Source organism: Beauveria bassiana (assembly GCF_000280675.1).
Source record: "Beauveria bassiana ARSEF 2860 unplaced genomic scaffold BBA_S00054, whole genome shotgun sequence".
NCBI lineage: Eukaryota > Fungi > Ascomycota > Sordariomycetes > Hypocreales > Cordycipitaceae > Beauveria > Beauveria bassiana.
Genome location: NW_007930889.1, coordinates 27,501 through 48,056, shown reverse-complemented (window position 1 = coordinate 48,056; position 20,556 = coordinate 27,501). Strand labels below are relative to the sequence as shown.

General features: G+C 51.0%; 9 protein-coding genes across 9 annotated transcripts; 4 read left to right on the top strand and 5 right to left on the bottom strand.

The window, feature by feature from the left end:
- Positions 1–655: 655 nt before the first annotated feature.
- On the top strand, positions 656–2,044 carry BBA_09446 (aminotransferase class-III; the record flags this gene model as incomplete). The annotated part of the gene is made up of 1 exon (XM_008604543.1): positions 656–2,044. One exon carries the CDS (start codon positions 656–658, stop codon positions 2,042–2,044), a length of 1,389 nt encoding a protein of 462 aa, XP_008602765.1.
- Positions 2,045–3,719: 1,675 nt separating this feature from the next.
- BBA_09445 (zinc finger protein) lies at positions 3,720–4,593 on the top strand (the record flags this gene model as incomplete). Its single annotated transcript, XM_008604542.1, has 2 exons — positions 3,720–4,046; positions 4,096–4,593. The coding sequence occupies 2 exons, from the start codon at positions 3,720–3,722 to the stop codon at positions 4,591–4,593; spliced, it is 825 nt and encodes a 274-aa protein (XP_008602764.1).
- Positions 4,594–6,322: 1,729 nt separating this feature from the next.
- On the top strand, positions 6,323–7,006 carry BBA_09444 (uncharacterized protein; the record flags this gene model as incomplete). Its single annotated transcript, XM_008604541.1, has 2 exons — positions 6,323–6,506; positions 6,561–7,006. The coding sequence occupies 2 exons, from the start codon at positions 6,323–6,325 to the stop codon at positions 7,004–7,006; spliced, it is 630 nt and encodes a 209-aa protein (XP_008602763.1).
- A 1,108-nt stretch (positions 7,007–8,114) lies between these two features.
- BBA_09443 (uncharacterized protein) lies at positions 8,115–9,820 on the bottom strand (the record flags this gene model as incomplete). Its single annotated transcript, XM_008604540.1, has 2 exons — positions 8,115–9,232; positions 9,295–9,820. 2 exons carry the CDS (start codon positions 9,818–9,820, stop codon positions 8,115–8,117), a joined length of 1,644 nt encoding a protein of 547 aa, XP_008602762.1.
- Positions 9,821–10,496: 676 nt separating this feature from the next.
- Positions 10,497–11,825, bottom strand: BBA_09442 (uncharacterized protein; the record flags this gene model as incomplete). The annotated part of the gene is made up of 1 exon (XM_008604539.1): positions 10,497–11,825. One exon carries the CDS (start codon positions 11,823–11,825, stop codon positions 10,497–10,499), a length of 1,329 nt encoding a protein of 442 aa, XP_008602761.1.
- Positions 11,826–13,683: 1,858 nt separating this feature from the next.
- On the bottom strand, positions 13,684–14,035 carry BBA_09441 (NsdD protein; the record flags this gene model as incomplete). Its single annotated transcript, XM_008604538.1, has 2 exons — positions 13,684–13,851; positions 13,904–14,035. The coding sequence occupies 2 exons, from the start codon at positions 14,033–14,035 to the stop codon at positions 13,684–13,686; spliced, it is 300 nt and encodes a 99-aa protein (XP_008602760.1).
- A 1,247-nt stretch (positions 14,036–15,282) lies between these two features.
- BBA_09440 (C2H2 finger domain protein, putative) lies at positions 15,283–15,840 on the top strand (the record flags this gene model as incomplete). The annotated part of the gene is made up of 1 exon (XM_008604537.1): positions 15,283–15,840. One exon carries the CDS (start codon positions 15,283–15,285, stop codon positions 15,838–15,840), a length of 558 nt encoding a protein of 185 aa, XP_008602759.1.
- Positions 15,841–16,053: 213 nt separating this feature from the next.
- Positions 16,054–17,460, bottom strand: BBA_09439 (uncharacterized protein; the record flags this gene model as incomplete). Its single annotated transcript, XM_008604536.1, has 3 exons — positions 16,054–16,410; positions 16,459–16,808; positions 16,857–17,460. 3 exons carry the CDS (start codon positions 17,458–17,460, stop codon positions 16,054–16,056), a joined length of 1,311 nt encoding a protein of 436 aa, XP_008602758.1.
- A 1,697-nt stretch (positions 17,461–19,157) lies between these two features.
- On the bottom strand, positions 19,158–20,161 carry BBA_09438 (Methyltransferase type 11; the record flags this gene model as incomplete). The annotated part of the gene is made up of 5 exons (XM_008604535.1): positions 19,158–19,223; positions 19,270–19,843; positions 19,891–19,995; positions 20,041–20,068; positions 20,122–20,161. 5 exons carry the CDS (start codon positions 20,159–20,161, stop codon positions 19,158–19,160), a joined length of 813 nt encoding a protein of 270 aa, XP_008602757.1.
- Positions 20,162–20,556: the final 395 nt, after the last annotated feature.

Below are 20,556 nucleotides of genomic sequence, written 5' to 3'. Positions count from 1 at the left end.
ATGCCACAAAGATACCACTGTACAGTTACGGAGAGTTCGTGCCGCCATTGCGTCAGTGTGGCACATTGGCCGAGACTACGTCCCATTTCCATCAGCACTGCACAGCGTCCCTGACTTTGACGTGAGCTTTACGCCTTGCCATTGGCTTGTACTTCACTGCTGCCGCTTTTGACCTCTATTGAGGCATCCGAATTGGGCCATCTAATCTCAGAGTGCCCACTTCATGCCTGTAGGGATAAGGCTGCTGCTTGCCCAACGGCCCCACCCAGCGCTACGGCTGGAACGCCCCGCAAAATTCCCCGGCGTGCACAGAGCAAAGAGCAAAACCGGAGCCGCGATCTAAGTGGCTAATTGCCATGCGGCTGGTCTGAAAAGCAAGAAATGGCTGTACGCAAGTCACTCGAACTGCAACATAGCGGTTCCTACCTTTACATACAGTACCGGTACCGCGCACGATAAACTTAGACTTTCGCGGAGGACATTGGCAGTGCAGCAGAAAATGGACAGACGCTGGTAAGTGCCCACGGTCATGAACTCTCCCTGCCAGGTTGGACAGAAAGCTGCGCCTGCCAATATAATGTTAAATAGTGTGCGACCAGGGAAATTTCTACACGGACGTACGCAGATTTTTTCACTACTGGCCTTGGAGACGACCATGGAGATGACCGATAATACTGCGGACATACCGGCAGAGGTAATCCATCCTCGACCGGCAACTCACCCTGCACTGTTCGCCTCCGCATCCGGCACCTACTCAACACTGAATGACCAGCGAACAGTTTTGGATGCATGTGGTGTCTCTATGATCGGCCACGGCGATGAGACTGTCAAGTTTGCTATACAAGAACAGCTACAAAAAGTTGCCTACGCTCATCCCTTCATGCACACAACGTCTCCCCCCCAAGACTTGGCATCCTTCCTCTGTCAGGGAATCCCTTCTCTGGAGCCATTTAAAGTATACTTCTCGAGTTCAGGAAGCGAGGCTGTTGACTCTGCCATGAAGCTCGTGGTGGCATTCCATCGCGCCAACAATAATCCTCAGCGTACGCACTTCGTGTCGAGACAAAGATCGTATCACGGAAACACTATTGGTTCGATGTGCCTGGGCGACTTCCCGCGTCGCAAACAGCCTTATGATGAAGCTTTCAACAGGCTAGATGTCAGCTTTGTCAGCCCTGCGTACGCCTATCGTCAGCAGGGGAGTGACGAGAGCGAGGTACAGTATTCTAACAGATTGATCAACGAAATTGAAGCAGAGTTTTGCAGAATTGGGCCACAGAATGTCGCAGCCTTTGTTGCAGAAACAGTGGGGGGTTCGACTGCCGGATGCATTACGGCCCCTGAGGGCTACTTTGAGGGCGTGCGCCGTGTTTGTAACAAATATGGAGTGCTTCTTCTCCTCGACGAGATTATGTGCGGGAACGGCCGCACGGGAACCTACTTTGCGTTCGAGTCCGAGGGTGACTTCGTTCCCGATATTGTTGTTTTGGGCAAAGGACTCTCTGGCGGGTATTTGCCTCTTGCAGCAACGCTCATCCAGCATTCTGTCTACGAAGTGATCCAAAGCGCTGGAGGCTTCATCCATGGGCACACCTACCAAGCACACCCTGTCAGCTGCGCCGCCGCTCTTGCTGTGCAGCGTGTCATACGAAGCACCGGCTGTCTGGCCCACTGCAAAAGGTTAGGCGACAGAATGGGCTTAAAGTTGCGCTCGTTGTTCACAGATCTCGAGTTTGTGGGAGACATTCGGGGCCGTGGCCTCTTCTGGGCTATCGAGTTCGTCGCGAACAAGCGGTTGAAGATGCCTTTGGCCGAGGACTTTGCATTTGGATCAAAGCTAAGACAGTTTGCGCACGACAGTGGTGTGGCTATACTGTCTGGAAGTGGCACCGCGGACGGTCACGCGGGTGATCACATAATTTTTGCTCCACCACTGACAATCGAGCAAGCAGAACTGGACTGGATGATTGATATCACAAGGGAGGCATATCTGAGGACCGAAAAGGTGTATAAAGCACAAAGATATTCAGGAGACGCCCAATAGAAGCGACCGGAGCTATCATGATTTCACGAGGTAATTCGTTCCAATCACGAAGGCTTATCATGGATGCGGCGTATCAAGGATGACAAGGATGACGAGGTAGTCGAGATGAAGGATAATGTATTCGCAGCTACTTCTTGCTACTATTTCGATGCACCTGCTTCAGCAAATGCAAATAGTCTCTTGGAGGAGTACTTCGATACCAGCCCTGCGATTCTTGAGCGAACAGAAGATTCGACCGATGATGACAGCCATGATCTGAAGGAAAAGTTCCACGAAATCAAAGTTGCAATTACTTGGTAGAGGCGTGCTATTGACTTCGTATGTGATATAGTGGAAGCGGCAACCATGAGGTCTGACCACGATGACAATCGCGCCATTGTGACAGGTCTGGACGAAAGCTCGAACTGTGCTCTACATTCACTATAAGCATTTGAAAACCACACGGTGCCCCTTGATACTTCTGTATCGACACATCAGACAATCACTTCACTCAATCTCACCTTTATCTACCGGACGACGCTCGCCTGGCTGACAGTGTTACTGCTGTTAGCTCAAAGCCTGTTCCAAACCCGAATCCTATCCCGCGCTGCAACCTTGAATGCATCTTTCCTGGCCACTCTGGCCCAGAGCTTTGTCCGTTTCTCTTCTATACTGACCGCCACTTGGTCGATCTTGATAGCAAATGTGTCTGGATAGTACTATCAGTTAATAAACTATAGTTTTGTCTTAAAAAATTGACAAAGCATATGCAAATACGCTGGGCGTACAAGATGTGTAACACGAGGTGTCTTCGGCTGGATTCGGCGTTGATTGGCACTAATTAGAGAAACTGGCATTCCTGCTATTGTCTACACTGTGTACTTGGAATTTCAAATTCTGCTAAGAAGAAGCCGAGTTTTTTTCTTTTCCCGCATTTTTTATGGTCGTTCATGTATGATCTGTATGGTGCCCTTCCTGGGCAACAGTCGGAGATGAAGTACCTCCTTGTTGAGACATCATGCCACTAACAGCTGCACCACCTGAACCGTTCAATCGTCGCGAGAGAGCGCACCTACCATTTGCTGTCGGCTTGAATAGATGAATGGAAATACCGTTTAGGGGTGGCTTCCCGATCGGAGCATTAGCAATACTTGTGCCTCGCATTCATAGCAGTCGCTCTCTCCTTTAGTAATGTCAGCGAAACCATTTGATTTCAAATTAGATCGCATAGGTGAGTAAATACGCTTGACACCACGACCGAGAAATAAGATGGTCAGGCTATGGTTCCAACGGCAGCACCGTACACTACATGAAGTTAGCTGCGTCTGATCCAGACTCCCGCCTCGTCTGCTGGCACCTGGACAATGACCCATAGACATGCAGCGCTGCGTTGTTTTAGCATCTGCCCAATGGTAAGCAGACACAAGCTGATACATCGAGCTGATACATGCGTACAACATGCATATGCATGCCCAAGGTCTGAGCTGACTTTTTTGATAAGAAACGCTCTAAAGAAACTTACCCCTCACTATTCCCCCCATATCCTGATTCTTTAGATGGCAGCACATCGAGACCTGGGGTATGATTTGCCTGCCCGCATCTGCTTCAGCTACCAGCCTTATGCCCTGGTGCTGTGACAAAACAACAATTCTTTTTGTAGGTTGGGTGATCAAGCATCACCAGCGCCGGCCTCAGTATGTCTACGTGCGGAACATGTTTGCGCGTATTCCCAGCTGGCTGGCAGTCGCGGCAGCAACACATGGATGCGACTGGACACTATCCTCCAGACTTTGAGTGTGATACGTGCGATCGGTACTTTGGTAGTCAGCATGCTGTCGACCAACACATGACTGACCTGTTCCATTGGGCTGAATCCTCTGAGGCGGATGAGCCAGATTACGAGTGTGACGACTGCAACGCAAGTTTTTATGATGAAGAAGGCCTTCGCGACCACGAGGTCAAGGAACACTTCTACTGTGACCCTTGTGATCGCTATTTTCAATGTTGGGGCAATATCAATCAAGTAAGGCATCCGTCTGACCTCTGCTGGCTTTCTGGCTGATGTGAAACAGCACCTCCATAGCAAAATTCACCGCAATAGCTCCATTCGATGCTTTTTCTGCAAGACCGAACATGGAACGGCTACCGCGTTGGTTCATCACCTTGAAGGCGGCTTTTGCCCAAAGGCCCCATTGAGTCGTGATACACTATATGAGGCAGTACGAAGGCGCGATCCTAACGGTATTATCTCAAAGAAGCTGCTTACTTGGACAGGAAGCACAAGCTACGAGGCTACTGAGATGGCATGGAACTCCGCTGTCGACGCCTACCAATGCTACCTATGCGCACGCCTCTTCGGTAAACTTGCATCACTGAATCAACACCTTGGCTCCCCTATTCACCAGCAGAAGCTCTATCACTGCCCAAATAGGCGCTGCAATCGTGATTTTAAAACTCTCGCAGCTGTTATAAATCATCTAGAGAGTGAGAGTTGCGATTACATGCGTTTTGAGGCAGTACAGACGAACGTTCAGCGTATCCTTGATCCCAACCGGATGATACAAGCATAACTGTTGCAATCGCTGAGATAGTTATAAATAGAATATCTCGATGAGGAATCAATGCTGAGCTCTCTTCTTCCTCAGCTCTCGCCTGCAAGTCTAGTTTAGCCTACAAATCTCTGACAACAGTCGCCGAATTCCATCAGTGAGCAGAAGTGCCATGCTCCATGTTTCCGCCTGCACCAGGTGGCAAGGGCGTTTAAGTGCACTCCCTTGTACCCTCAAAATTGAAGTGTCATACATGGCGGCTACTGGGCGAGCCTGATTGGCGTCACGTACTCCACCACTCGTGCCACCGCATAAGCTGAAATGCAATATGCAACCAAGGAAATGCAGTGTAGTGTCTGTCAGTTTGGGCGCTCGTTATCATTTGTGATGTCTTGGACTCTGTTTGTGGCAGGAACTCGGCAACCGGGGCGCTTCCAATTCCGTAGCCTTCTGACATTACGGATTTGATGACAGTACCATATTTGGACACTCATATATCACAGTTCGCAAAGAACTCATGATATTTGGGTAGAGACAATGTAGACTGTGGATTTGGTGGCGAGACTGCTCGAGAGTGTGCCGGTGACCAGCTTTCAGAGCTGGACTCCTGAGTGAAGAAGGCCCTATCTTTCGCCAACCCTGGTCAGACACGCATATGCATGTTTCAGAGATATTGTGTACAACCGACGGGCTCCATGGCTATGGAGGGGAGCATTGCGGGAAAATGTTCCAGTACTCAGCAAAATACCTCAATACTCATCGGAGTTCGTAATTTGGCACACCAGCTTACAAATTATAGACAAAATATTATGAACGGCCAAATTTTGCCACTTGCATCATGATTGTGGGATCGAGAGACGAAGGGCAAGCGACGAGACAAGTGCATCAAGACTTGGCCACCAAAGGCTATTGAAGGAGGCCTACCACTATACTCTTTATGGCGATGTGCTTTTACATGCAGAATGCAGCGCAACTCCCTGAGCCTAACACCATAACAAGGTCTGGGTCGTATCACTTTGACTTTGGATACCGGTAGTAGAGTGCTCCTAAGTAGAAATAGTTGGCAGAGGAGTGACTTTTCGCCCACAAACCAAGACGTGGGTGTGCTGCAGAACCACTTCAGCAACGGCACTTCAGAGAAAGTCGAAAGTTCAGTCTTCTTTTATCAGTACTATAGGTTCAGTATTCACCTTGCTAACAACATGCTGTCTTGGTCTCGAATAATTAAGAACTTTCTATTCAATCTTAAATAAAGTGAAAGGATTGGAGGTTCTTCTTTTTCCAGCGATGTAGCCAATTAGGGACAACCCACCCCATACTACCCATAATACCGCTAAGGAAAACTCGCGCAAATCCTACTCTTCTATAAACCGCAACGTTATCCTCTATGCCTGCAGAGCTTGTTAGAAGGCAGTATACACCTTGACTGCATGCTGTTATAGGTAGAAGAAACACATCTAAATCATTGGCTAACGTTTTATCAAAAACCACTTTCCACACCGACTTCTTTAGCTTGCGTATCTCTAGGGTATATCTTGAGCTGTAATCTGGATGTCCAACACAACGCCGTACACGGGGCGCGATTAGACGTTTCGCGGCCACTACAGGCATTTCTTTCATATAATATGTAGCTCTCGTAATAGAGTAAGAGGTGGTGAGATTATAAAAGGGTGGCGGTTGCCCATCACTGTTAGACCCTAGGCCGATACTGCTCCTTGTGTTTCCGTGCAAAAAGCTTGCTTTTCTTGCGATGCCGGTCACGAGGTCACGGACGAGCGCGCCTTTGTCCGGGACCGCAATACCGAGTCAAAAGACTTTCAACAGCGAGGTCATTGACATTTACTCAAGCGATGAAAGTGCCTCGAATAACACCTCCGCGAGCTCAAAACCGTGTGCTGACCCGCTAATTAAAACGAGAGAGCCGGCTGAGACAGGTAGGCCTACCATCGGCAGAAAAGCTTTGAGTGATATACTGACGAAGCTATCAGCGATTGGGCCTCGCCTGCGTGACTTCGGTCACTGTAAGGATGTGGATAGTACAAGGTATTACGAGAACGCGGGCGGCGAGCCAGCAGGCGAGGGTGACAGTGGCTCTGGCGGGCTTGACTCGGTGGCTGGTATCGACCAGCCGCTGGCGCATATTCGCCGTCGTTCGTTTCCCGGGCAAACGAACGGTGAAATATCGAGGCAGCGACTTGATGATGAGATACCTGACTCAGAGGAAGATTCCGACGATGGGAAACTTCGAGCGGACGCCAACACAGACACGGAAACGAACAGAGCCAGTGAACTAACTACAGAAGGAAAACGGGACGGGCCGCGAGGCAGAATCGCAGTAGGGAATATACCACACAACAAGCGCAAAGCCTCTATCGAGCCATCGGAACAGAAATGTGCCTATTACGGAGGACAGACAAAAACGACCACGGTATAGAGTTGACATGGCCTTTCGGCAGCATATACGACACCTTTCCTACCGAGGAACGCGTTTTTGAGAATCGAAACTTTCTCGCAGGCTTGGGCAGCAGGGTATCTCAGCGGCCGATACAGGACGAGAAGACCCTCGAATATTTTCTACATATTAGCGTTGAGGATCCTGTCCGGGTCATCATAGAACGACTCAAACTGGTGCAAGATGCCAGGGCGGCTTTTGAACTGGGAGATGGCGTCATCTTTGAGAATCACCCTCATGTGCTAAGCGAGGTCGCAGATGAAGTTCTTGATAGCGGAACGCCAGCAACAGCATCGACGCCACCGCGCACGCCTGACTACCGTCGAGATCTGAACAAGTTACGGCCAGACCAGATATGTGTCTATCGATCCGACGACACCGCGGTCTCACGGCGGACCATGATATATATTTCTGAATATAAGCCGCCTCATAAATTGACGGCTCCTCACCTTCGAGTTGGCTTGCGCGACATGGATATCTACAAGGAAATAGTGAACCGAATGCATCCTCAGTTTAGCACGTCACGTAATACTGCCCATAGCCACTAACCATACGTCGCAGCTGGCCTGCTCGCGTCGGTCTAACTGACACCCGCCTTTTCGAGTCTTATATTTCTGTTGTAGAGGGTGGCACGGCCCCTTAGTAGTAGGCAAGCTCTTTTACTTGACTACGTAGTTATGTCTTAGAGGAAGCAGCTAACTACTGGTAGGAAGCCGTAACCTCTTGTGGCATTACCAGCCCCTAACAGCACCTCTCGACCGCTGCGTTGCGAAGGTCGCGTAGTAATGGCCCTGCTAAACTGCTCCGTTTCTATTTTATTCTCATTTTTCAGCGTCAAACGTCAGCTTTTTCTACTTCAGATTATCTATATCTGCTACCGTCTAAACCCAGTGTGTCATTTCTTCTAGAGCGAAATTTTAGCCTCTACGACGCCGACAGTAAAATCGCATTAATGACAATTTAAGCATCGACTATAGCCCCGTCTAGAATAATGCTGAATTAGCCGACGGTAGTAAGAGGTGATGAGTATCTTTATTTTAGTCCTATTTTGCCTAGTTACTCTTCAAGTTGTCAACAGTCTGCCTCAGCTCTACCAGGCCTCGTCCAAGTTCTTGTACTTGGTCAGCTCCCAGTTGACATCCCCTAGAAACTCGCGGCTGTTATATGGGGTTACGCAACCGTCGAAAAACCTGCGCCCGTCTTCCAGACGCATTCGTTTGGCTGCAGGAAGCTCCTCTCCTTCCTCCAAAAACTCGACCTCGTCTGCCGCAGGGTCCCCGTCGCCTTGGTCGTCACGGGGGGCTGATCGCTGTCTCTTAGACGGATCGCCGCCAACCGGCCGCTGCGTCAGGTCGCGCCCAGAGTTTGGCGTCATGGCCAGGTCGATTCTGCCGGTCAGAGGCGTGCTGCCGCCGGAAGTGCTGGCCAGGCCGGCGCGGGGCGTGCTGATCTGGCTCTTGGCGTTGGATGGAGGTGCGTCTAGATCCGGGTAGGCTGCGGCCATGTTCTCGATGCAACACATGTCGTAGTGGTGCCGCAGCGCCCTGCGGTCGATATCGAAAGGCACGGTTGCCTTGCGGCCGTGGTAGGGTTCCAGGTCTTGATATGGCACAAAGACACGCACCAATAACGTCTTCGGGTGGATAGAAACGAGGCGCGCATCGAAAAAGTCATGTATGTGCTTCATCAGCAAGATGCCGTTATGAGGGCTCCACGTTTTTCGCCACGCGTCTTGCAAGAGACGTGGATTGTATCGCATTGTCTCGTCAGCGTCAGAGCTCGACGCATTCGTGCTGCATATCGGGTAGAGATGATAATGCTGCTGCGGCACCACATGGCAGGCTTGGATGCCCGGACCGATCGGCTGGCCTAGGCACCACGGCGCGCCGCCGCCGGTGATAGCGCAGCATGCGGACCTGTTGATGCACGCCATCCTGAATTCGCTGATGACTTTGCGCGCCTGGTCCATGGCTATGTCCATGTTCGCGGGAGCGACTATGTTGGCGTATTCACCGTCGGCGTCGTCGGCTGGTTTCTCAGGTGAGCTGCGACCTGACGCGCTTCGTTTCGGGGGTGACTGCGAGCGAGCCTTGGCTTGACGCCGTAGCGGCATGATGTTGAGTCTGGAGTTAGACGGCGTCTTATTGTGCGGTATATAGGCAGGATGGCGATATCGATCGGGGGTCGGCAGATGTTGGGCGCATTTTGCTGTTGAGTCGTAGTGTCAGCAGAGAGACATTAGAGAGACACTGATAATGGAAAGGTTAAACCTCGAAGGTGGTCTTTTAATGAGGAGCCAGCTGGTAACAGGCAACGGCTGTGCCGCACGATGTGATATTTGATGGTCCTGCGTGCTTTAATGGGATCCATTGACGGCACGCCGGGGGCGATTGCGTCTATATTTTCGTCTGTTATCCAAGCAGGATATTCAGCATGTTCATCTTCGTTTTCAGGCTCGGGTGTCTCGATCAGGGCAAACGCGATGCCGCCCCACGGCTTGTTGCGCGCTGTATTGCCGCCGTCGCCGTTGTTTCCGCCGTCGCCGTTGTTGCCGCTGCTCTTGTTGTTTCTGCTGTTGTTTCCGTCGTCGTCGTCTTTTCGATCATTGTCCAGAGAGCTGCCGTCGAAGCACAACGCTAGCTCGGCGCGCACGTCAGCAAAGGTCACGATCGGCTTGCGTGGGTTCTGGTGTATGCCCGCAAAGTGTGGGGGAAATTCGTCGTCGTCGGCTGGTCCGATGGTGAAGAGCACGTTCCACCCGACAGCGCGCATCGACGCTGTCACAGCCGCCGACATGGCTTCTGCTCGTTTGGTTGATGCAGGTTTCAACGAGGCCTTCATGGGGCGGGCGCAAGTGCTCCATGGCGTGGGTGACTAATCCGCCGTTGCAGGGCAACGCCACAAGACAGTCGCGACGGGCCAGGAAGTAAAGCCGCCTAGAAAGAAGGGTAAGCAAAAGACAGGCTCTGCACCACAAGGTCGCTTCGTCCCCCATAGATGCTCCATCTTCTTCGTATAACAATTTTCGTATAGGCCGCTTATACCGATGCAACTCGAGTACTTACTATGTCCCCTCCACCAGCTAAATCTCCTCTCGTCGGCAAACTTTAATGAACCTTCTCATCGTATTTGACCGCTTAAACGCCACCATTATGCCCCCCCTCGGCTTATCGTCCTTAAAGCAGGTATGTCCGTCGCCCACCACCGCAACACCTTCAGATTCCAGGAAATCTCCAACCCCCGTGCACCAGCACCCACCCCCAGTATTGCGCCACCTTTTCCGAGCCCGTAAACAGCCGCGCCTAGACCAGGTAAATGCGGAAATCGTACTCGTCAATTGGCGCGCCGCTGTACGGGTCCGTGTACGACACCTCTTCCATCTCCAGGCTGTCCGCACCTTAGACGCCGCCTTTTGCTTCTTGCGCACCGGGCTTCATCAGCGGCGGCGGCGGCAGACTCGGCCGTCGAAGGCTCAACGCCGATCGGCTTGGCTGGTAGGCTTGGCGTGCCGTACGGGCTGGGACTCTTGCGCGGCGCCGAAGGAACGGCATTGTCTAGGTCTTTGGCTCTTCGGTCGCCCGAAAGTCTTGAAGCCTGCCTTCTGGCGTAGTGCTGCTAGCTTAGGATCGTTATAAAAGTCGCGAATAGTCTTAGCAAGATTGAAGCTAGTGCCCTGCCCCTCAGCTAGCTCGTGTAGCCGCTGGCGTAGCCAGTCGACGGGCTTAACGTCCGTCTTATAATCAGCTAGGGACTCAAGCGTCTCACAGAGGCGATATAGCGTGTTGTAATTGGTAATTGTGCCGTGGCCCACGCCTATGAATCGCTTGCTGAGAAGTTGATAAGGGCTAGTCTTGTCTTGCTCAAGGAACTTGAGGATCCTCTTGCCCTGGGTGACTTTGTGATCATAGTGATACGTACGAACCACCTCGTCACGTATCCCGGCTTTCTTCGCCGACCGATTCATCTCATGCACGCGCAGATCGCGCTCTACCAAGGTTCGTAGATCGGGCCACGTAGGCTCCCAGTACGGATGGCTGGGGGTAATCTTTTCCACAGGGACTCCTTCGATGCACTTAGGATATGTATAGACGCTGCCGTCGTGCCGTAAGATGAGGGTATCTTTTGTAATGGGGCTTGAGTTGCCAGACATGTGTGCCTGTAGCGGCCTGTAGGGTGATGTATACGCTTTGACAGAGGCCTCTTGCGCAGCCGTTGGCAAAGCTTTCAGCCCAGCAGCCGTCGAGCTGGGAGAAGGGTCTAGCCTCTGACCCGGCGTTATTGGGTGTGATCTGCTGCGTGGAGGTTCCAAAGCGGGTGGGATGCGGGCGGGTATGTTGGTCAGCGACGGAAGCTTGAGCTGACTCTCCGCCGGTCTCTTTTCAATAAACTTCGACAATGCCAATTGTCGCTCGTGGACACCGTCTTGGTTCCTGCATTGCCGAAGCATCAAGTCGTTATGTTGAGCATCTATGTTGTTCAAGCGCTGCGCTTCTTGGTTGTATGTCTCATTGACGAGGACAGCCCGACTGCGGACCGCGGCGAGCTCTCGGCTGAGCTTCTCCTCCTTTTTCCCGAGGTCACGGATTTCGGCTTCCGTGCCGCGCATGTGGGTGATGATGGATGATCTGTCGTGGCTCCAACGTTGGGAGTGTTGGGCAAACTCTTCCTGGCGCTTCACAGCATTCTTGCGCCAGGGATCGTCCTTTGCGATGTCCCACATCTCGGCGCGCTGAGAGAGTGGGAGAGTTGACACGGAGTGTTCTTCGAGGTCTGCGTTGATGCTCTCGGGTCTCCTCTCCATCGCATTCGGGGCAGAAGATAGATGTGTGTGTTTGGAGCCAGCCAAGCTGGTTGTCTCCGGTGGCGACGTTTGACACTATAACGGGTCAGCGCCGCGCCCAGAGTGATATGCAAACAACCCTGTTTTGCTGGAGTATGATCGATGGCCTACCTGGGTACTGGTGAGAATATATCAACGTAATTGCCAAGTTAGTCACGCGCAGAGAGAAGAATGGGCCGTTGCACGATGGGATGGAGAAGGTCTGGAGATTCTGAGGTCTGCGGTTTGTGGTGACATTAAACATGCCCCCTCCCTCCTCTATTGATAATTTGATTGTGGAGATTTGACAGGCTGGCAATAAAACTAACTTGTATCTGAGTGGACACCATCATTTTAGAACATGCGAAGGTACTCAGCAGCGTATGTCGAGCACTTCGTATTCTGCGAGGAGGGGGCTGGCTGTGCGGCCAGCCTCATTACTCATTACGCCGCTAAGACGCCAGTATCAGCTCTTAATTAAAAAAACTAAGGGAGTTGTTTAGATGAAAACTACTTTGCTGAGAAAAAAAGTGCCAGTACCTAGTTGAAAGAGGTCAAGCTTTGGTCCGATGGCCATAACAGGGCCGCCTGGGCAAGCAGCTATAATGCCACCCCTTCCCCTATTCTTCTTGTCATCCTGATGATGCCATTCTCCTAAATTTTATGCGGTCCGTGTCATTATCCACTGACTTGCAGGCATACTGCACTTTGATTTCGAACGCAGAGCCCGGGCCATCTTATTACGTCTGACTGCCTCGTTTCCCTTTGCTACCATCTAACTGACGGGGACACAACTCTTCATTCCCGGTTCCGCTTATTGATCGAGCTCTCATTAGACGTAGTTTAGGCTCACAGGTTCCGTGTCATCGCATGGCCATTGGTATCGCCTGCCACGCATCGGCATCCAGCCATACTCCCCGGAACCGTGGAGAGAGCGCTTGCAAGTGTTACTGAGCGATTCTCCCGACGAAGTGTGCGCAAGATGGACACAAGATGTTACTGTGAGTATCTCGTCAAGGAACGGTATAGTTGGTGTTAGTAGCTCAGACCGAGAATGTAGCGAGCAGGCACACGTGGCTGGTCGGTGCCTGATCGGTCATGTACTCGCTTTAATAACTCCTCTCGCAATAGTCAATGTGCATCGACTGACCGCAGTCGCCGCTAGTGTAGCGGACCTCACCAGAACTTCAAAGCAAGCAAGTCAAGCAAATCAGCTACGACGAGTCTTGCAAGTTCTTCTTCAGCTTCTTTAAAATCCGTGGTAAGAACCTCCTAGACGCGAAACTCGGTCCCAATAGTGCGGGTCTGAGGAGATAACTCGAAGGCTATTAGACACGAGTTGCTAATAGGTGGGCGGCGGGTTAGTGATGGGTTAATGGTTGGTTATTGTTGTAATTCATGTGCGGTGCTCGTTCTCAAGACGCATCGTGGCCAGTGTAAAACAGATCGCCGCTTACACTGCCTTCAAAATCGGTTTATACTCTAGTCCATCTGACGGTCCCGTTCCTAAAAAGAATGAAACAATTTATCTCTTAGTTTTAGTTAGTCTATTAATACTAATACAGTTCTTTTCTATGTGTTTCTTATCTTACGCATCGGAAGAGAAAATGAGCCACCGTTTCTCGTTCATGGCCACATACACATTCCATTGATGATGCTGCCTTGATTCTGTATAGCGAGTTGTTCAATTTTATCATGCCTTTTCTTAACTGGAATAGCACTCTGCGTTCTGTCCATGGTCGGTTTCATATAGCTGTCGAGTGTGCGCGCTTAGGAGGGCAGCTTATTATCAGCGCGTGCTACCTTCCGTGCTACCTGGAGGTCTCGTTTCTCGTGATCTTTAAGTATTATCCGTTCTTCCAACGCCTTGGAGATTACGCTTGCGCTCCAGCTTAGCATACTTCTGACCACAGGCGTTACACAAAGTGTGGACGCCGTCAGGACCACGCCGCCATTCAGCAGAGTGGGTTATGTCGCAGCTGTGGCAGCGGCCGCCGAGAGGAGCACGCTGAGGTGTGTTAGTTACAAAACTGGAGCTGGGTCGTATTAAACAGACTTACGCGTCGGCCGCAAAAACTGATGAAATAATCGTGGAGTTGTTCGGCCACGAATTTGGCGTCAGCAGTTGCCTCGTTGAGCTTGTATTCACTAGGCGAACGCTGACCGTGGTACAGTACGTCAACAAAGTTCATAACTGCGCGGGTCCTGTAAACAAGCTGTTCATACATCCGAGGAGACAGCCGCCCGGTCGGGTTGGGAGCGTCTCCGACAGGGGGCCGGACCCCGACTACTTCGGGTGCGCGATTCGTGCTGCAAGACTGATCGGGGTGGCCACCGAACGGCGGTCTACAGGAAGGAGCAAGCGGCGGAGGCAGGTCTCCAGAGGTAGGCTGGGGAGATAAGAGTGGCAGCGCAATGACATCACCCAAAATTTCTGAGATGGGAGGCAAACAGAAAGCCTCAGATGGATCCCGATGATGCACAGCTGCCATGGCGGCTTAGACGGATTGGAGAGAGGTGCCACGATGGAATCGCGAGTGAACGGCAGACGCAATATCTATGCTATAAGAAATGACCTCGATACTTATTCAGCTATTCTGCCGGAGCGGAATAAGCTAGCTGAGCGGCAGCACTCCGGCCACGCCGTACCATGCACGGCCTCAGAAGTCCGAAAAGCGCGTCAGTCATCAAAAGGGTGGATCGAAAGCGTGGACGTTCTCCGCAGCCGCCTGCCAATCGATGGCACGCCCCTCCCCGTCTTCCATCGCCCGTCGCGGGGAGAGCGGATAGTTACCAGATTACGCCCCGTTTTCTCTTTCCTCGTGCAAAGATGCGTATAAAACGGTGTGGCTTGGCCCAGCAGCCATTTGCATTTCTAAAGTAGTTGATCAGGCTTGGAGAGCTTGGGCGAGCCAAAGATTCGCCGCAACACGGCGGCATCGCCCCATGGTGTGTCACTAGCCAGAAATAAATGTAACATGTATTGACTGCCTGCTTGCGGCAGAATTAAATGACAATATGCGGAGAGCAAAGTATTGCCTACACACCCCGCTGCTCCCGTCGCCGCCACGGACAATATTCAAATCTGCTGCCTGCTTACACGACCAAGCGGTATACAACGGCGTCGGGCAAACCACCATATTCATGTGATGCTGACGGCGGCGAAGAAGCCCGAGAGCACTGCAATGAACACGGTTGGTAGCACTCTTGCCGCGCGAATCTTGCCAGCCATCTTCAAAGCGTGGAGCTGCCGTGAGTATGTCTGAAGCTGTGGTGGGAGTTAAATTTTCATGCTCCAAATCATCCTTATAAGCCCTAGCGGTGTACTTGAGCAACTAGCTCCAACTTGAAGCTTTCACATTACATTTAATTTGAACTTCCATACATATCTACACCACTCATACTTCGGCCATTCTGCGCCTCGCTCGCTCTTTAACAAATGACCAGTATCATGGCTATCTTAAATGATGTCGACCCTAACAACCCACAACCTCCACGGACTTCAGACAGGTCAACCTCAAGGCCCGTTCCGTTGCACGGTGACCCTCCAGATTGCTCGGCTTCCCACCAGAGTGCTCATCTGTCCAGTCAATGTGATACTACAGGCACCGATGAGATGATTACTTACTCATATTCGAATGTCCGGTCGCGCGCTGCTGGCCAACGCAAAAGTGATGTCAAGTTAACACCGAAAACTGGCAAAGTCAGCCGAGCCAAGAAAGGCAACCGGGTACATACATGTGAGCAGTGCCAACCTTCAAAGACATTCACCCGAGCCGAGCATTTAAGACGACACGAACTCATCCACCGACCACCTGCGCTGGTCTGCGACGCCCCGGACTGCGGCAAAGCATATCATCGCAAAGATCTGCTGAAGAGGCATCGGCAGCAACACGAGAAACCGATCGCGCTGAGCCCTCCTGGTGAGAACACAGCTAGTACTCTCGGCGCACGGCGCACGGCGCACGGCAAAGGGGTGAAGCGGGCACGGAAGTAGTCTCACTTCAATGAGAATGAGAAAATTGCTTGCAGGGGACGACTCAATTGCAGCAAGCCACGTGATTGATAGAGACATACTACTACGGAGTGAACGTGGAGCTAGAAATTGTGCATGAAACACGGATTTGGGAGGCTGGACGCGCAGTGGAAATGAACGTGTCGGATGTTAGAATCAAACCTAACTACTAGTTTATTAGGATAATAATGAAAACTAGGTATAGCGACCACTCTCAGATTTAGCCATTTCCACGAGATCACGGCAAAGCTCTTGAGATGTTTTAAAGGATTGTATGCTTAACCATGTGTAATGCTCCTTGCGGCTGGTTAATTTGCCACGAAAGATGAGGCCTTTATTCGACGGCCACGAAACTGCCGCATTGAAGTTGGAAATCGCGACTTCTATCTCTCCGGAGGAATAAGACAAGGCAAGGCCTGGAAGCTCAACGTTATCGGGTAGAAACCCTGTGCCTTTTCCGGCTAATCTCAACAGCTGGGGGTCGCCGGCCTTCGTGTCAATTGTGCTGCTAAACAAGTCGAACGGAGATTGTGCTGCCAGTACCTCCGATTTCTGTTCGCGGTTAGCTTTTTTCCCTTTTGGCTGTGGTCAATCACGCACCAGATACCCTATGGCCGCTGTCACAAATATCGCACACTCGCTATAGTTTCGTCCCTCGGGATAATCTTCACTCTTTCCCGTTGGATTATCTGCCGTTGGCTTCATTTCCTGAATCTCCGCCGTGGCATTCCGGTGAAGCTCTCTTAGTCTCTGCTGAGCTTTTGTACCTCCGACCACCGGGTATAGCTCGAAGGTTTCAGACAGGGGCCAAAGCAACGGCCAAAGAAGTACAGGCATCAGATTACTAGGATCTAGCAGTCTGCCAAAGGCGTGGTGCTGTATTGCAATTGAGTTCGACGCTAAGTGTTGCCTGATAGCCTTAATGTCGTTGTCCGTATACCAGCCGTCATCTATAGTAAAAGTAAGTAGGGAGGTACTAAATCTTATAAGATACTTACTAAATAACGGGATAGTATGCGCAGAGACTCCTAAAAACTCGGCACATGCTGCTGTGCACTGAAACAGCTTTCTGGATGATCTCCTGCGCTTCTCGACAGTGTTGAGGTTTGAGATCGTGCCACCAGGCTTCCTAGACCCTTCCCATTTTTGCAGGAATGGTCTCAGATGTTCATCAGCCTCCTGAGAATTATAAAAACCAGCCAAAACGGCCTTGTCAACCACATAAGACACAAATTTCGCTACAAAGGCTAATGGGAAGCTTTGTAGCTCGGGCTGTGATGGCTCAGACGCGTCGATGTTGTGCGAGAGCTGTTGAAGCTGTTGGAGCAGTCTCTCCGTCCATCCTCCAATAAACTGTTCGATGAATTCTTCTTTGCGGCTTAACGGAGAGAATGATAAGTCGGAAATTAACCGAAAAAACTCCTGCACGAACTTGATGTGTTCCTCTGTAGCTAAAAGAAGGGACCTCACCCGTCTTGGTAGTGGTGGGGGTGGCTTTCCATCAGCCGAAACAGGAGGGCAATCTCGTATTGATAGCGCACTCCCAGTTTCATAACGACTAGGAGTTAGTATCTCAAACCCTTTGATAGGTTGATGACTCATGGCGTGTCTCTACATGACGAACAACTTTATCCAGGTGCCAAGGGTGCTTGAAAAGTCCATCAAGATAACCCCGCCAAAAATGGACCCTCTTATTAGGCGACATAGCACCCGTAAATCTTACGTGGTGCCCAACCACTCTTGCTGTTCGATATTATTTATTGTCTCCGCTTTCCCAGCCGCTCCCTCAAAAAGGACTAGCATAATACATGATCCCTGTGAGCCTCGTGCGGGCAGCTTGCCTGCCTTCAGCTTGCCTGCCTTTCCCCTTATTTACGCTGTAGAAGCACGGAAAATTTGGTGCAAGTATATAGGCGAACTAAGAGAAGGGCTCATCATAGTCAGCTGGCAGCAGGGCGGCTACGACTTAGAATGCTGAATCCAACTGATCGCCGTTGAGAACTGTCATTACTGTGATGTTGACGGGCGTGCAGAGTAATGCACTCTACCTCCCCTGGAAGACCGCAGCTATCCCTGTCTGCTACTCGAGGGAGCCTTGGCCTATGACTGACATGGGTCAGCCAACATCAGCTCTGTGGGTGGACCCGCATCGAGGGGCCCACTGCAAGCACATCTTATTGCCGCTTCGGTAAAGTGCGGCACGGTGGCAGCGCTCTGAGCAGTTGTGCTATTTGTCGCTGAAAGTTCGGCTTGCTGCTACCTTCAAGCTGCATAACTACAGGTCTCAGCGGTTGGCTGCTTCATTAAGTAAGTATCAGCAGCCCTTTTTAATACACAGACTATCGCCGGAAAGGAGGGTGTGGTGTCCGGCCCGTGGTGTAGCTCATCCTGCATGGTCAAGGCTGTCATTTATGACACTAGGTATGACCTCTAGAGACGCAGCCAAGGTACGAGCAATAGAATACAAACGGCTGCCTTGTCAGTGGAGCCAGGCAACATCGTATTATACGCATCTTGGCACGAGAGAAGAGAAAACGGCAGCAACTCACGTTCCCGCCCCTACAGCAGGGCGAGATGCCGACTTCTGAGTCGCTGAACTCGTAGGGTTTTTCGTTAGTTTCACAGAATAATTCTCGTCCCATGAGCTGGCACACGATGAAACATTGGATGGATCTTACCTCTTCTCGCAGGGTGACCACCGACACAGCCAGCGAGCCGCTCACAGAGCCTGCGCTCATCTTTCTCTGGAGGTAAGCATTAAACAGCGTGGATATTCTCTCACAGCCTTAAGACAGCCCATGACTCAGCATTTTGCAACTAGAAGGAAGCGATGGCGCGCCTTTGTGTCGCGTATTGACTGCCTATGTACGTTGTGCTTTCCGTAGCTTGTGCCGAAAAAGAGGCCTCTGAGCGTCAGGCAGGCTTCTGCCAAGCCTTGTCAGTCTCTGACTGGCCCACCGTGCAGCCTACACCTCTGGACTTTGCAATCTCCCTCTTACAGTTGAGGGGGAATCAAGACAAGCCGACCGCCTAGGAGTTCAGACCCCTCTTCAAGCACATTGCTCCAGGCGTCACACGGGTCCTAGTGAGCTCTAATAGCCATGAGCTAGTCCTACGGCAAACCGCAGAGGTCAGACGCAGGCGCAGACATGAGTAAACAAAGTGCAGGCTGTCAGTAGAGCACCGAGAAGAGTGTATCTCTCGATCGAATTACAGTACAATGCACAGGAACGGGGCAGGTTGCTCTGAAGAAAAGAGGTAAATCTATTATTCTGAGTTCGCTAGCGACTCAAGTCGTGCTATCTGCCGATACTCCTCTCGGATCTGAATGTGCCTTTAACGGCTTCTGCCCGTAGATAATAGTGCTAATGACGTTAGAGAGTAGCTCTGGTAACGCTCGGTGTGCCTTACCGTCGGGCGAAGTCTTTTTTCCCGCAGCGCGAAGCATGAATCGAATAATTCATGGAACTTTGGAATTAGGTCGAGTTCCAGCAACAATTGAGGCTGCGAGAATATAGACTGGAGACACGCGACTCGATTGGCGACGTCTGCCTGAACATCGCTACCTGATAGCTTGAGCTCTCGTTCCTTGATGTTGTCAACCCCAGCGAAAATAAATCGCATACGCAGTTGTTTCATGAGTGCGACTGACCGGCCTCCCCAGAAACAGCCGATAAGACATGTCTTCTGGTAGCGGTCCCACGGTGGCTCTGTAGACAAGATGTCAACCTCACTATGCGCCAGATACCCTGCAGGTTTCAAGCAGCGTAGCGCCTCAGCGTAAATTAGATCCCATTTGTCGTTCCTAATGTATCCGGCCAGATTTCCGGCGTAAATATAATCGAATGTCTCGTTTGCAAACTCCCAGGGCGTCTCTTCGATATTGCCGATTCGGAACTCGCCGTTATGCGGTAATCCGGCTTGCTGCTCGCTCAACACGTCCATTCCTATCACATGTGCATCTGGGAAGCGCTGGGCATTTTCCCTATCAAACTGTCAATTATGTGCTATAATGATTCCCAAGGCACTTACCCCGCCATGACTCCAGATCCTGTGCCAATGTCGAGAATCCTAAGCGGCCTCTTGACTGGCGCGCTAAGAATCCGATTATTATCGGCCGACCACAGAGCTTGATGGCTATTGAGATTAATATCAGCGAGATAATAATTTCAAGCGACGTACTAATCTATAGATTGAGTAGCCAGATAGCCTGTAGGACTTAGATAGTTAGTATTAAGGAATCAAAAAACGAGCTCTACTTACCAGAATGCAGATCCCTTATAGCTTCGAAAAAGATTCCCATTAATGATACGATCAGAGAATTGACTTTCCTCGCTCAGTATCGTAGCTATATTACAAGCTGTGTTTTTATCGAGGATTAGGCTAATTCGATAACCGGTCTAGGTAGCAGGAGGGTGGAGAGACTCGTAGGCTGCAATAAGGGAGGGGATCTAGCCCATCTATGTATGTCCCCCAAAGTCCTCAGTGAAAGTCTGCCCAAAACTCCGCTGTAATAATTCTGCCCAAAACTCTTACTCGGTCCGAATACGACATTGCAGCCGGAGGGCCCAGCTGACTACAGGTTTCGAGCATTGAGAATAGATTAATATTTTGCTTTTCAATAGCGAGGACAAAGTAGACCGCTAGGTTGTTCCATTTCTCGCAACCGACCCAGCCGGTGAAAGGCTTTTGGCCACG